We start from the raw sequence: 15,208 nt of genomic DNA on the forward strand, positions 1-15,208 counted from the left end.
ATTGAAGATTGTTGGAATTTTTATTGGGATTGCATTGAATCTATAAACTGCTTTGGGTAGTATTGACATCTTAGCAATATTTAGTCTTCCATTCCATGAACATGAATATCCTCACATTTATTTAGGTTTTCTTTAATTTCTTTTAGCAACGTTTTGTAGTTTTCTGTGTATAAGTCCTTCACATCCTTGGTTAGATTTATTCCTAGATATCTGATTCTTTTAGTTGTTTTTGTGAATGGAATTTTTTCTTGATTTCTTCTTCAGATTGTTCACTACTAGTATATAGAAACCCTACTGATTTTTGTGTGTTGATATTGTACTCCACCACTTTCCTGAATTCATTTATTAGCTCTAGGAGTTTTGCTGTGGATTTTTTCAGGATTTTCTGTATATGGGATCATGGCATCTGAAAACAGGGAAGGTTTTACTTTTTCCTTTCCAATTTGGATGCATTATATTTCTTTTTCTTGTCTAGTTTCTCTGGCTAGAACTTCCAGTACAATGTTGAATAACGGTGATGGTAGCGGGCATCCTTGTCTTGTTTCTGATCTTAGAGGCAAAGTTTTGTCTTTCACCATTAAGTATGATGTTAGCTGTGGGTTTTTCATATATGCCCTTTATCATGTTGAAGAAGTTTCCTTTTATTTCTAGTATTCTAAGGTTTTTATCAAGAAGAATTGCTGGATTTTGTCAAATGTCTTTTCTGCATCAATTGAGATGATCATGTGTTTTTTTCGCCTTTATTCTGTTAATGCTGTGTATTAAATTAATTGATTTTATTACATTGAACCACCCTTGCACACCTGGGGATAAATCCTACTTGATCATTGTATATTAGTCTTTTAAAATGCTGTTGGATTTCATTTTCTACTATTTTGTTGAGGATTTTTGCATCTATATTCATAAGAGATATTGGTCTGATATTTCTTTTTTTATGGTATACTTATCTGGCTTTGGTATGTGAGTGATGTTGACATTGTAGAATGAATTAGGGAGTGTTCCCTCCTCTTCAATTTTTGGAAGCATTTAAGCACTATTGGTGTCAATTCTTCCTGGAATGTTTGGTAAAATTCCCCTCTGAAGCCATATCAGCTGGGGCTTTTCTTTGTTTGGAGTCTTTTGATTACTGAATCAATCTCTTTATATTTATTGTTTTGTTGAGATTTTCTATTTTTTTCTTGAGTCAGTGTAAGTAGTTTGTGTGTGTCTAGGAATTTTTCCATTTCATCTAGGTTATCTAATTTGTTGCTATTCAGTTGTTCATAGTATCCTCTTACAGTCCTTTTTATTTCAGTGGGGTCAGTAGTTAGTCCCTCTTTTTATTTCTGATTTTGGTTATTTAAAACCTCTCTCTTTTTTTCTTTGTCAGTGTAGCTAAAGTTTTTCAATTTTATTGAAGACTTTTGGTTTTGTTCATTCTCTCTGTTATATTCTAATTCTCTATTTCATTTGTCTCCAGTCTAATCTTTGTTATTTATTTCCTTCTGGTTGCTTTGGCTTTAGTTTGTTCTTCTTTTTCTAATTCTTCCAGTTTTGAGATTGCCTCTGATTTGAAATCTTTCTTGTTTTTTAAGGTAAGCATTTAGAGTTATAAATTTCCCTGTCAGCACTGCCTTTGCACATCCTGTAAGTTTTGTTATGTTGTATTTTTCATTTTGTTTTGTTTATTTTCATTTGCCTTAAAATATTTCCTAATTCCCCTTATGACTTCCTCTTTAACCCATTCATTGTTAAAAAGTTCATGTTAATTTCCACATATTTGTGAATTTTCCATTTCTCCCTCTGTTTTTGATTTCTAGCTTTATTCCATTGTGATCAGAGAAGATACATTGTATAATTTAAATATTTTAAAATTTATTGTTACTTTTCTGTTCTGGTTTGCCAATGCTACTGCTATGCAAAATACCAGAAATGGATTGGCTTTTATAAAGGGGGTTTATTTGGTTACAAAGTTATGGTCTTAAGGCCATAAAGTGTCCAAGGTAAGGCATTAACAATAGAGTACCTTCAGTGAAGAAAGGCCACTGGTGTCCAGAAAACCTCTGTTAGCTGGGAAGGCATGTGGCTGGCATCTGCTTGCTCTCAGGTTGCATTTCAAAAGAGCATTCTCCAAGATATTGCTCTTAGGGTGTTTTGTTGTCTCTTAGCTGCAGCTCTTCTTCCAAATGTCACTCTCAGTTGCTCTCTCTTGGCTGAAGTTCTGATCTCCTTCTGTTTGAGCGCTTATATAGGGCTCTAGTAAACTAATCAAGGCCCACACTGAATGGGTGGAGCCATACCTCTATGAAAATTATGTAATCAGAGTTATCATCTACAGTTGGGTGGGTCACACCTCCATGGAAACAACCTAATCCAAAGGCTCCAATTTAATCAACACTAATACATCTGCCCCCCACAAGATAACATCCAAGAATATGGCTTTTTCTGGAGGATATAAAGTATACAAACTGGCACACTTGTCTTATGTCCTAAGAAATGACCTATCCTGGAGAATAAACTGTGTGTACTTGAGAAGAATGTATATTCTGCTGTTGTTCGGTGAGGTAGTTGGTTTAGAGTATCATTCAAGTCTTGTATTTCCTTATTCATCTTTTGTGTAGATCCATTACCGTAAGTGGTGTATTAAAGTCTCCTATTAATGTAGAACTGTCAATTTTTCCCTTCAATTATGTCAGTATTTGCTTCATGTATTATAGGATTCTGTTGTTGGGGTGTATGTATTTATAATTGTTACATTTTCTTGTTGAATTGACCCCTTTATCAGTATACAGTGGTCATCTTTGTCCCTCATAACAGTTTTTGACAAGGTTTATTTTATCTGATTTAATATAGCTACCCCAGCTCTCTTCTGATTACAACATGCAGGATATATCTTTTCCCTCCTTTCAATCTTAATCTGCTTAGGTCTTTGAATTAAGATGAGTCTCTTGTAAACAGCATATAGTTAGGTCCTGCTTCTTTATCCATTCTTCCAATCTCTACCTTTTGATGGGAAAGTTTAATCCAATTACATTTAAAGTCACTATTAATAATGCAGGACTTTCTTCTGCCATGTTGCTCTTTAGCCCTTTGTAAGTCTTATATATTTTTTTGTCCTTCAATTCTTCCACTAATGCCTACTGTCATATTTAATTGATTTTTTAATATTGTAACATATTGAGTTCCTTCTTATTTCTATCTGGATATATTTTTCATCTGTTTTCCTTGTGGTTACCATGAGGTTAAAATTTAACATCCTAAATATATTATAATCATATTTGATTTGATAGCAGCTTGACTTCAATAGCATACACGTTTATTGTTCCGATACCCCTTTGTTCCCCAACTTTTTTTGTATGTGTTAAAAATTATATCTTTGTATATTTTATGTCCCAAACCTTAAAGTTATCAGTACTTTTTTATGCATTTTAGAACCTGTAAGTACTTAGAAGTGGAGTTACATACCAAAAAATACAATACAATAGTACTGGCATTTATAATTATCCAAATATTTACCTTTATCCGAGTTCTTTATTTCTTTATGCTGCTTTGAACCACTGTCTAGTGTCCTTTCCTTTCAGTATGAAGAACCCCTTTAGCATTGCTTGTAGGGCAGGTCTAGAGCTGATGACCCTCAGCTTTTGTTTATCTGTGAGTGTCTTAATCTCTCCCTCATTTTTGAAAGTCCCTTCAGATATAAAATTCTTGGTTGGCAATTGTTTTCTTTCACAACTTTAAGTGTTTCAACCCACTGTCTTCTTGCCTCTATGGTTTCTGATGAGAACTGGCAATTAATCAAAATGGAATGCTCTTGGATCTAACATGTTGCTTTTCTCTGGCAGCTTTCAGAAATCTTTCCTTGCCATTTTTTTCATGGTGTTTTTTTCTTTATTAGAAAAGATGTGAGTTTATAGAGCAATCATGCATTAAACAGGATTCTCATATTCCCCCCTCCACCAACATCTTGCCTTGATGTGGAACATTTGTTACAATTGGTGATGGCACAGTTTTGTAATTGTACTGCTAAATAAAGTCCATGGTTTAACTTAGGGCTCACTGTTTGTGTAGTGTAGTTTGATGTTTGTTTTTTTTTAAATTTTTATTCTGTTACCACATATGCAATCTAAAATTTCCCTTTTTAATCATATTCAGATATATATTTCAGTGCTATTAGTTGTGTTCACAGTGTTGTCCTACCATCACCACCATTCATTGTAGGTATATTTTTGTTGCTGTTTACATTGGTAACAATGCTTGATTCTTTTTTTTTTTTTTAAACAGTTTTATTCACACACCATCCTGTCCATCCAAAGTGTACAATCAGTGGCTCTTGGTATAATCACAGTTATGTTCTCACCACCACAATCAATTTGAGAACATTCTCATTGCTCTAAAAAAAAAAATCCCATGCCACTTATACCCCCTATTACTGGCATTTAACTTTGGTACAGTACCTTTGTTATAATTGATGAAAAAATATTACAATGTTACTGTTAACTATAGTCCTCAGTTTGTGTTAATTGTATTTTTTCCCATATACCAACTTATTATTAACACCTTGTAATAGTGACATACATTTGTTCTAGTTCATGAAAGAACTTTCTTATATATTTTTTTTTATTAAATTCAGTTTTATTGAAATACATTCACACACCATACAATCATCCATGATATACAATCCACTGTCCACAGTATGATAACAGTTATGCGTTCATCACCACAATCTATCTCTGAACATTTTCCTTACATCAGAAAGAACCAGAACAAGAATAAAAAATAAAAGTGAAAAAAAACACCCAAATCATCCCCCCATCCCACCCCATTTGTCCTTTAGTTTTTATCCCCATTCCTCCACTCATCCATACACTAGATAAAGGGGGTGTGATCCACAAGGTCTTCACAATCACACTGTCACCCCTTGTAATGTACATTATTATGTAATTGTCTTCAGGAGTCCAGACTGCTGGGTTGGAGTTTGGTAGTTTCAGGTATTTACTTCTAGCTATTCCAATACATTAAAGCCTAAGAGGTGTTATCTATATAGTGCATAAGAATGTCCACCAGAGTGACCTCTCGACTCCATTTGGAATCTCTCAGCCACTGAAACTATTTCGTCTCATTTTGCATCCCCCTTTTGGTCAAGAAGATACTCTCAGTCCCACGATGCCAGGTCCACATTCATCCCCGGGAGTCATACTCTGCGTTGCCAGGGAGATTTACACCCCTGGGAGTCGGGTCCCATGTAGGGGGGAGGGCAGCGAGTTCACCTGTCGAGATGGCTCAGTTAGAGAGAGAGAGGGCCACATCTGAGCAACAAAGAGGCACTCAGGGGGAGACTCTTAGGCACCATTACATACAACTTTAGACTCTCCTTTGTGGTAATGAGCTTCATAAGGGCAAGTCCCATGCTCGAGGGCTCAGCACATCAAACCGCCAGTCCCAATGTTTGTGACAACATACACTAGGGGATCAGCATCTCAAAGTTTAGAGATAGGCCTTACAATTCAGGGATAGAGTTAACTGCTGTAAGAGCTTACAATCTAGGGACTATTACAATTATTGTGTCCACGTTAGGCTATGAAGAACTTTCTTATATTTATACAATTAACCAGAGTCATCTTCTACAATAAGTTTCACTATGTTATGCAGTCCCATGTTTTATCTTCTACCTTTCCTTCCAGTGACATACATGACCCTAGATTTCCCTTTTCAACCATACTATCACTCAGCATTGTTAATACACTTTCAGTATTGTGCTACGATCACCTGTATCCCTTTCTGAACATTTACAATCAACCTTATTAAGCATTCTGTATACCATAAACATCATCTGCTTCTCCTTGTCATTTGCATTTGACAGTTTGATCATTATGTTACAAGGAATATTTTTCTTCAAGTTTATGCTGTTTGATATTCTCTGGGCTTCTTGGATGTGCATACTCACATCCTTTGCTGAATTTGGGAAGTTTTCTGTCACTATATCTTTGAATGTTTCCTCTACCCCTTTCTCTCTTTCTTCTCCTTCTAGAAATCATATTGTATATTGGAATGCCTGATGGTGTCTCTAGGTCTCTTGCAGTATTTTCACTTTTTATAATTCTTTTTTCTTTTTTCTCCTCAGTCCGACTCATTTCAATAGTCTTGTCTCTGGGTTTGCGGATTCTTTCTTCTGCCAGCTCCAATCTGCTGTTGAAACCCTTCTGGGAATTTTTCATTTCAGTTATTTTGGTCTTCAACTCCTGTACTTCTGTTTGATTCCTTTTTAAAATTTCTATATCTTCACTGTGATTCTCATATTGTTCATTCATTGTTTTCCTGCTATCCTTTAGTTCTTTCTCTTGTTTTTCCTTCATCTCCTTGAACATAGTGAAGATCATTTTTTTAAAGTCTTTGCCCAGTATGTGCACAGTTGGGTCTCCTTTGGATGGGCCATCATTTCCTGTTTGTTTGTCTTATAGTCTGTTTTTGCACACTGTACATTTTAATGCTTTAAAATGTTAACTCTAGGATTTCTTCCCTGAGATGTCTGTTTCTTGAGTTGGTAACAAGCTGGTGATATGACAGACATTACCTTAAGTGTCAGGACTAAGAAAATCAAACTAATTTAAGAAATAAATTTTTACTCTTCCTGCAATTTGGCTTTGCATTGGCTGATACTCTCTGTCAGAGTTCAGCCCTCCTATCAGGCAGGTCAGCCAAGGTGAATGCAAAATGCAGTGCCTCTGTGCCTTTTCTGGGCCTGTGTCTTGTTCTGGGCTTGTGCTTGCTGGTGGCCTTAGGGATTCCCCTATTTACAGGCATTTGAATGCCTCCTCTACTTTCCAGGAAACAGACCTTCTCCGTCTTCCAGATCCTCCACTGCAGGATTTAAATTAGATAATACTTTGCCTCTGGCCATCTGCTTCAGTTGTTTCCTACACTGCTTTCCTTGTCACAAGCTGCTTTTGCTTAGAGGGCAAATTCTGGGAGCGGAAGGCACACTGTAGAGGAGTTTCCCAAGTCAGTCTTTCCCAGCTGGAACAAGGCCTCTGTGGTTTCTAATGAGAAATCTGCAAAGGGAGCACCAGCTGGCTCCAGACTTCCCTGGGGAGGAGGGTGGGGAGAGGCCATGCAGGGTGCCAGGGACGTCTTCCACAGCTCCCAAAGCTGCGTTTTCTTGACTTGCCCCTGCCCAGCCAATGCAGTCCTCCAACTGTCTGCTGCAGCTGGGGGAAGCTCCGCATCTTTAAGTCTCCTCCACAGCCTTTGCCCGGGGTGGGTAAGAACAACAGCCACCCTCAAAAGCAGTGATTAGTAACCACCCGCTCCCAACCTACCCACCCTCCTAATCTTGGGGAAGTGGATTTTTTGTCCTTCATTGGCACCAGCAAGCTACACCAGGAGCCAGACCCCATTGCTGCCTCTGCCAGAATGGGGAATGGGCTCCAGTAACTATTTACTGGTCTTTCCCATAATTTACCAGACTCTTCCTCCTGTGCTTCCCTGGATGCTGTACAGTGTTCTTCTGGACTCTGGAGTTTCAAAATAGTAGATTCAGGCAGTTCCTGCTCATTTAATAGTTGTTCTTGTGGAGGACTGATTACTTGAGCTTCCTGCTCCACCATCTTCCCTTTTACGATGAACGTTAGCATCTGATTTTAAATGGGAAAAGTATTCTGCTGAATTTTGGATCGTTTTTCTTTGTGAAAAGAATGGTTTTGATTCTGTACTATTTCAGAATATTTGACAATTTACTCAGCTGGTGATACAAATCATCAGAAAAGGCTTTAATCCTGCCTGGCTTTTTGCTGTCTGCTACAATCGAGATGGTAATTGTTTCACACAGCTCACTTGCCAAGTGGATGGTGTGTAATAAATTACTGTAGGTCAACTGTTATCAACCAGTTCTGAATAAGATTTACCTGATTATGTGGACTGAGAGGGATCAAGGGGATGTGTTCTGCCAAGTTTAAAATACACTCAGCACTTGCAGATGTGAATTTGATTACTCTTGGCCATTGTGACTTCCTGTTTTCAAGATAAAAGACTTAGAGAGATTTATTAGAAAATTTCAGGCTTTGGTGAAAATATCACATACAGCTTAGAGAAAACACTTAAATAATTTAATTGCAAACAAATTTGAAGCATATGGATTTTTTTTCTTAATGCATGCATCAGCTGCAAAGAGGATTACAAGATGATTTATAAAAGATGTTTGATGGTATATGTGATGCAGAATGTTAAAGAAAGAAGAATTTCAAAAGACTCGAAAGAAATGTGATTGGCAATTCTAAACCCAGAGATTTGAAAGCTAGACTACTGTGTTTAGAGTGATGACATTCTCACTTCAAGTCAGTATGAGCTGTGGTTTTCACAGAGATATGATCTCCAGACATGGACCTCCTTTGTGGGATCACTTCCCACAGGGAAGAGTTCCCTTTTATTCATTTGCTACCTGCTGAGTGTACTGTCTGGTTCACTTAAGAACATTTATTTTTTTCAGTGCCTACTATGCAAGGCATTATGTTTACACTCTAAAGGAGGCCCACCCAGCTCAAAACTTTTGTTTCACACTCTTTAGCAGGAGTGGTTGGGTGAGTGGCGGGGTGGTGCAGGGGGAGAGGGGAGAGCTTGAACGGAAGTGGCATAGTTAAAAGAGATGAAACTTGGAATTAGAGTGATTGTTTTCTGATTCCTGCTTGGCATGTAGCAGTTGGATGACCTTGGGTAAGTTACTTAACCTCTTTGAACCTCAGTTGTCATATGAGGGGTGATAATATCTATCCTGCTTACCTCAGAGCTGTTGTAAGGATAAGGAAAATAAACTATGTGAGAGTTTATTACAGACTGCAAAGTTTTATATAAAATACTTCCTGTGATTGGCTGTCACGACCAGTCTCAGCTCTTGTCCCTGCAGCTCACCCAGCAAGACTGGCCCCGTTCTAGAACTCCGAGATGGCAAGGTCAGAGCCTGGGGTGTGACCCCTCTTGTGCAGTCAGAGGGGTGGGCTACTGTCCCTGCCTTTGGGCTGTGTGTGAGGTGGCTGGTGGGCTGGGGTGACGCCTGCAGGCTCTGTCGGGGCCAGGCATGGCTGGACAACTCCAGCAACTAGTTTGTGCTGTGTTGTGACCTCGGCTCCTTGTCCTTGGAACCACATTTCTTCTTCCTTCTCAGGGACCCCAACACTTGAGGGAATTCAAATGATCTTTTTAATTATTACCGTTTTTTCAACATTTTTATCATTGAATGTGAGGGGTTGCTGAGGTCCGATTCTATTTGTTCTGGAGCAGAAACCTGACACTCTCCCCAATTTCCAGCAGTGACAGTGCGTCTCCAGGAAAATGGTCTCTACTCTGGGATGTAGAGCTGGAACGGTCCGAGGACTGGGGCAGAAGTGTAGGGCAGAGAATGCCCTAAGCTCTGCTCAACAATTTATATTAAAACTGACTCATGTAAGACACATTGTTCTAGTTTGCTAATGCTGCCAGAATGCAAAACACCAGAAATGGACGGGCTTTTATAAAAGGGGGTTTATTTGGTTACACAGTTACAGTCTTAAGGCCATAAAGTGTCCAAGGTAACACATCAGCAATCGGGTACCTTCACTGGAGGATGGCCATTGGTGTCTGGAAAACCTCTGTTAGCTGGGAAGGCACGTGGCTGGCATCTGCTCCAGAGTTCTGGTTTCAAAATGGCTTTCTCCCAGGACGTTCCTCTCTAGGCTGCAGTTCCTCAAAAATGCCACCCTTAGTTGCACTTGGGATATTTGTCCTCTCTCAGCTTCTCCGGAGCAAGAGTCTGCTTTCAACGGCCGTCTTCAAACTCTCTCATCTGCAGCTCCTGTGCTTTCTTCAAAGTGTCCCTCTTGGCTGTAGCTCCTCTTCAAAATGTCACTCACAGCTGCACTGAGTTCCCTCTGTTGGTCAGTTCATTTATATGGCTCCCATGACTCAACTTAGACCCACCCTGAATGAATGGAGCAACACCTCCATGGAAATTATCCAATCAGAGTCATCACCCACAGCTGGGTAGGGCACATCTCCAAAGAAACACTCAAAGAAATCTAATCAGCCTTGATAACGTCTGCCCACACAAGATTACATCAAAGATAATGGTGTTTGGGGGACACAATATATTCAAACTGGCACACCCATGTATGTGATTTAAGTAAATTTGTCTCATTTTTGCTGGAGATATTCCAGAACCCCCAAGGCGATGCGTTTGCTTTCTACAGTGGAGGTGGAGGGTGTTGTGGGGGCAAAAAGAACTTTAAACACGAGTTGTGGAGGGTAACGTTGGGGCCAGTCAGGCCAACAGCAGCTCCATGAACATCTGTCCATTTGCTGCTGCCTGTGGGGAGGCGGCCCGTGACAGGATGGTGATCCTGTCAGTTCCACCCAAAAAACTCAAGCAGCAGGATGTCCTGTGGTGGCCTGTGCAGCACGCAGTTCTCAACCCCACACAGTGAATGGTTCCCTTCAAGATGTTGGAGCTTTTCAGAAGAGTAAATGTCATAGAGATCTCTGTTGTCATCAGAGATCATTTTTATGTTATCAACTTTTTAAAATTTTTACATAACCCTGGCTCCTGCCCAAAGCTAGGCACCCCAGGAAATCAAATCTTAACCCAAGATAGTTGGCCCTCATAGTCACAGATGGTCTGTGGCTGGTAGTTTCAAGCCTCGCTTATGGGATAGGTCTTTTGTTAAAATTTATATATATATATATGTAATTATTATTAACTTTATTTATCAGAAAATAAAAAAGTAAAAAAAAAACATTTCCAGATAAAATAAAACAAAGGAACAGGAGAAACAAATATCCTGATATAACTTCATTGCTTTCAGTATGCTCCTACCATACCACTATAAAATTAACAAACCATAGTCATTCTTGAACTGATGTTCTTGTGTGTGGTGAGTTTGTATTTGAGATACTCAAGAGAAAAACATGACTTAGAAGATGTGAAGAGAGAATGAAGCAAAGGTTTTCTGCTTCCTTTAAAATTTTCTCTCTAGACCTCTATTCTGATGCTCATGGTAGGTAAAATTTATTTCATAACTTTTTATAAATCTGAAAACCACAAACACTGTTCCTGAAAAACTAATCTTGGTTATGTATTTTGTTCTGATCAATGTCCTGCCAAATAAGTTTTAAGACTGTCAAAACTTCAGTTGTTAAATGAGGCTAAACATGCTGTTCCTTTGTTTTTCATAATGTATTTTTTTTACAAGACATTTTCCTCAGTATTTTAAAAAATTATTCTTACCCTAACCCCATACAAGGCCTGTTAAGCAGTGATACCTGCTGATGAGAGAAATACATGTCCACTTCTGTGACACAGTCATGCATGGAGAACTCAGACACTTAACAGGATTTGGCAGCCTGGATCTTTCTAGACATGTCACATATCACATTGTAATGAGTTTGAAACAAGACAGTCCTAAATGGGAATGCATATGGTTAATCAACTGAGCTAATGAGTCATTAATGAGCTGGATAATTAGTACTGAACACTTAATGCAAATTATTTTCTTTGAGCATATTTCTATTTCGTAGTCTTTTAGCAATCTCTGAGTTTTTACAGACGTGAGACCTTGAAACTGAGAGGCCAGCTCTTAACTTGGAATGATATTGTGATCAGATTAGTAAAACCCCCAAGTGATTACACTCATGACACCAGGATGCAGGGCAAAGTTTTACAGTCAGTCTGTTGGCTGTACTACTGGATTAAAATAAAAACCTCCAATAATTACCACTCTGTGTATCTGGGAAAATACCTGTTGAACCAGGTCTTGGTATTTTCTTAGGAAGGGTGCCCAGTGACTGATGAGGTAACTCTAGTTAATCTACAAATGGATATTCCTCTTGGTTAGATTCAGAAGGTTGGAAATATTGATCTGGGCTTTCAGAACAACCACCTCTAATGGCTCCTTATTTATTGTGTAATTGCAGCTCACACTAACTCATTACACTAGTTTTCGTTTTTATGTCTTAGAGTTAAAATGTTAGCTTGGTTGGAAATTTCCCAGCCTCATCAAATCAGTCAGCACTGTTGATGGGGTTAATGAGTAGAGTGGAGGAAGACTGCTTGCGAAGTGACTGACTTAGTGTAATTAGAGAGACAGCGTCTGACCTAACTTGAGGCTTGAATAAGTGCTAGACCCTAGTCCACTATTATAAATGGACAGCATTGTAGACATGTGGCCCAAACCCTTGTTCTCAAACATATCAGCTCTTAATTGATGCAAAAACAGAACTTTAAATACTAAGTGTTGCCCATCAGAATGCATGGTTTTAGAGAAAGTTAGCAATGGGAGCATTGTTTTGGAGATTGAATTGTTTAGCAAGAGGATTTCTTGGAGTTGATTAATTTAGCAAGAAGGAAGCACATGGGATTGAGGGTAGCGGTGATGGTGTGGCAATGACTGGGCTTGACCTAGAGGGACAAGACTTAGACATGTAAGAAAAATTAAGATTAGAAATCAGTTAGTAGTTAGCTGTTGCTGTTTCACTATCAAAGCAACAAAAGCCCGTCTTTTCAACATTACAGTATAAAACGTTTCTGGAGGGCAGTTATAAATAGCACATAATATGTCTCTGCTAGTTTTACACTGACCTTTAACTTTTGCCAGAGAATATATAGTTTTGGCCTGAAGGGAGCAAAAGAAAATAGATGAAAAGGAACATTATAAAACACCAAGACTTCTGGCCGGCAGCCTCAGGACATGGTATGTTTTCATTATCAGTTCCTGAGACTTCCTGGTAAGAAATGTGGGGAGGAAAATGTGGATGGAATAGTGAAACCATTGGAAAAAAATGTTCTTCCTAGAATTGGTAACCAAAAATGGATGTTTTGAGCTTGGCTGCTAATTGTTGAGGCTCTGTGGGTCGATAGACTTTATATACATTATGGTAACATCTAAGTGTTATACTATCTCATGTCCTTTTCCTTAAGAAAGGGAAGTTCCAAACAAACCCTTGCGTGTACGCATCCGATCCTCTGATGACAAGCTCTCCGTCCAGTGGAAAGCACCACGCCTTTCGGGAGCAAAGAGCCCACGCAGATCACGAGGTTTCCTTTTGGGCTACGGGGAAAGCGGCCGGAAGATGAATTATATTCCGCTGACAAGAGATGAGAGAACACACGAAATTAAAAAGCTAGGTGAGTTTCATGTTCATTGGCCTTCAATATTTTGATGATATTTGTGATTGTTTCAAGTTTAAGAAGTTTGTTCAGGACAGAATTTTATATTTTAAGTTGTAATTCTTATTTTTTCAGGTATTACAATTATTCAAAAATTAGACTCTTTGTCCTGTCCTCCTGTTATTTTAAATTTTAGCTAGCAGCAGGATGAGAGTTGCCTTCCAGGAGCCTTCAGTTTCTTCCTGATCCAACAGCCCAAATTCCCTGAAGTCTCATGATTTTTTGGAAGTGAGAGGGGTACTAATGTTTTTCCTGTCTTGGATCTGTCTTCATCATTTTGTTCTTTGAAGCTTTGTCTTAGACTTCTAGGACAGTTGACCTTGGGTCCTCTCTAGATGAGATGAGATTCAACTGCATGAGGCCTGCAAATCAGATCTGCCATTCTCTCATTCCAAATCCCTTATTTGGCAAAGGAAGTGTTGGTTTTAGAACACGGAAGGGGAACATCTGCTATGACTGGAACGGTGACATGTACATTCCCTGTTCATTGGTGGCCTGGATCTGAGAGGGGTGATGCTTCTGGTGTGTCCTTCCGTGTGGGTAGAGCTCCAGGAGCTGTAATGCTCCTGTTTCTGTCTCCATTCCCTCATGCTCCCCATATCTACTGGATGAGTTTCGAGGGAGGCACTGGGTGAACATGGCTGGCCTCTTCCTATCTCCATCTCTTTGGGGAGACCTGGGCTTCAGGAAGCACACATTCTCCTCACTCCTCTGTGTGCTAAGTCTTACAGGGCCCAGGGCTTCTTGGGCAGGAAAGACTGACTAATTCTGGGGTACAGTTTTAGAAAGTGCTTTTGCCCCTGATAAACCACATTCTCCAACTTAGTTTTTATCAGTGTTGTAGTTTCCCAGCTGCAAAGTAAGTGCTATACAATGGGTTGGCTGAACAATAGGAATTTATAGGCTCATGGTGTCAGAGGCTAGAAAGATCGCTTCCTCCCAGGGTTGGTAGTGTTCTGACAGGTTGACAGCTCTTGGGGTTCCTTGGTTTTCACGTCACATGGCAATGTCCTTTCCTTTTTCTTCCTGGCCCCATTGATTGACTTTTCCTCTTTCATATGGCTTTCTTTTCATAAAGGTTCCAATAATAGGATTAAGGCCCAGCGTCATTCAGTTGGGTCACACCTTAACTGAAAATAATTCAAAAGGTCCTGTTTACAGTGGGTTCACACCACAGGAATGGATTAAGACTAAAATCATGCTTTCTTCGGGGTATGTAATTCAACCTACCACAAGCATTAATAAATATTTTGGCCCCCACTGCTTGCTCTTTTCCTCACTGGTTCAGCACTCAGACAAGGAAGAGGCTATTATTCATTGGGCCCTGTGGTGGTTTGAAGTTGTATATACCCCAAAAAACATGTTCTTAAATCTCATCCATTCCTGTGGGTGTGAACCCATTGAAAGTGGGTCCTTTTGATGAGGCTACTTCAGTTAAGGTGTGACCCACCTCATTCAGGATGGTCTTATTCCTATTATTGGAGTTCTTTAGAAACTGAATGAATACAGAGAGGAGAAAGCCATGGAAGCAAGAAGCTGAGATCAACGAAACCCAGAAGAGAAGGGAGAGACCAGCAGATGCCGCCACGTGCCTTGCCATGTGGCAGAGGAGCTAAGGAGAGCTGGCAGCCAGTCTTCAGGAAGAAAGCATTGCCTTGATGATGCTTTGATTTGGACGTTTTCCTGGATTCTAACTCTGAGCAAATAAATTCCCATTGTTAAGCCAAACCATTTCCCAGTATTGCTTTGAGCAGCCTAGGAAACTAAAACAGGCCATCTCAGAACACTCCAGTAAGATCCATTGGTCTTTTCACTTACAAGGTAATCAGGACTCTCTTGGCTTCAAATATCTGCTGTGGTGTGGAGGCTGAAGATGGGAGGGAAAAACACACCAATAAAAACAGCTGCAATAAAAGCAGGGTAAGAGTTGAAGGTCTGTTTGATGTGTTTGCCAAACCCCACTGAGAAGGAAGAGTGGGCTTCCACTGGCTGGTGCCTACTTCGTTAAAAAACGTGAGATCTTCTCAGACACCGTAAGGATGG

At 39.4% G+C, this 15,208-nt stretch overlaps 1 protein-coding gene across 1 annotated transcript in view; it reads left to right on the plus strand.

Moving 5' to 3' along the window:
* The window catches only part of FNDC1 (fibronectin type III domain containing 1), a 114,753-nt gene that overhangs the window by 47,722 nt on the left and 51,823 nt on the right, over positions 1 to 15,208 (plus strand). Inside the window, exon 5 of the mRNA XM_037820764.1 lies at positions 12,917 to 13,123. Within this exon, the coding sequence (XP_037676692.1) occupies positions 12,917 to 13,123 (207 nt within the window). The remainder of the gene's footprint in view (positions 1 to 12,916; positions 13,124 to 15,208) is intronic.

The sequence above is a fragment of the Choloepus didactylus genome, chromosome 2, assembly GCF_015220235.1.
Source record: "Choloepus didactylus isolate mChoDid1 chromosome 2, mChoDid1.pri, whole genome shotgun sequence".
Classification (NCBI taxonomy): Eukaryota; Metazoa; Chordata; class Mammalia; order Pilosa; family Megalonychidae; genus Choloepus; species Choloepus didactylus.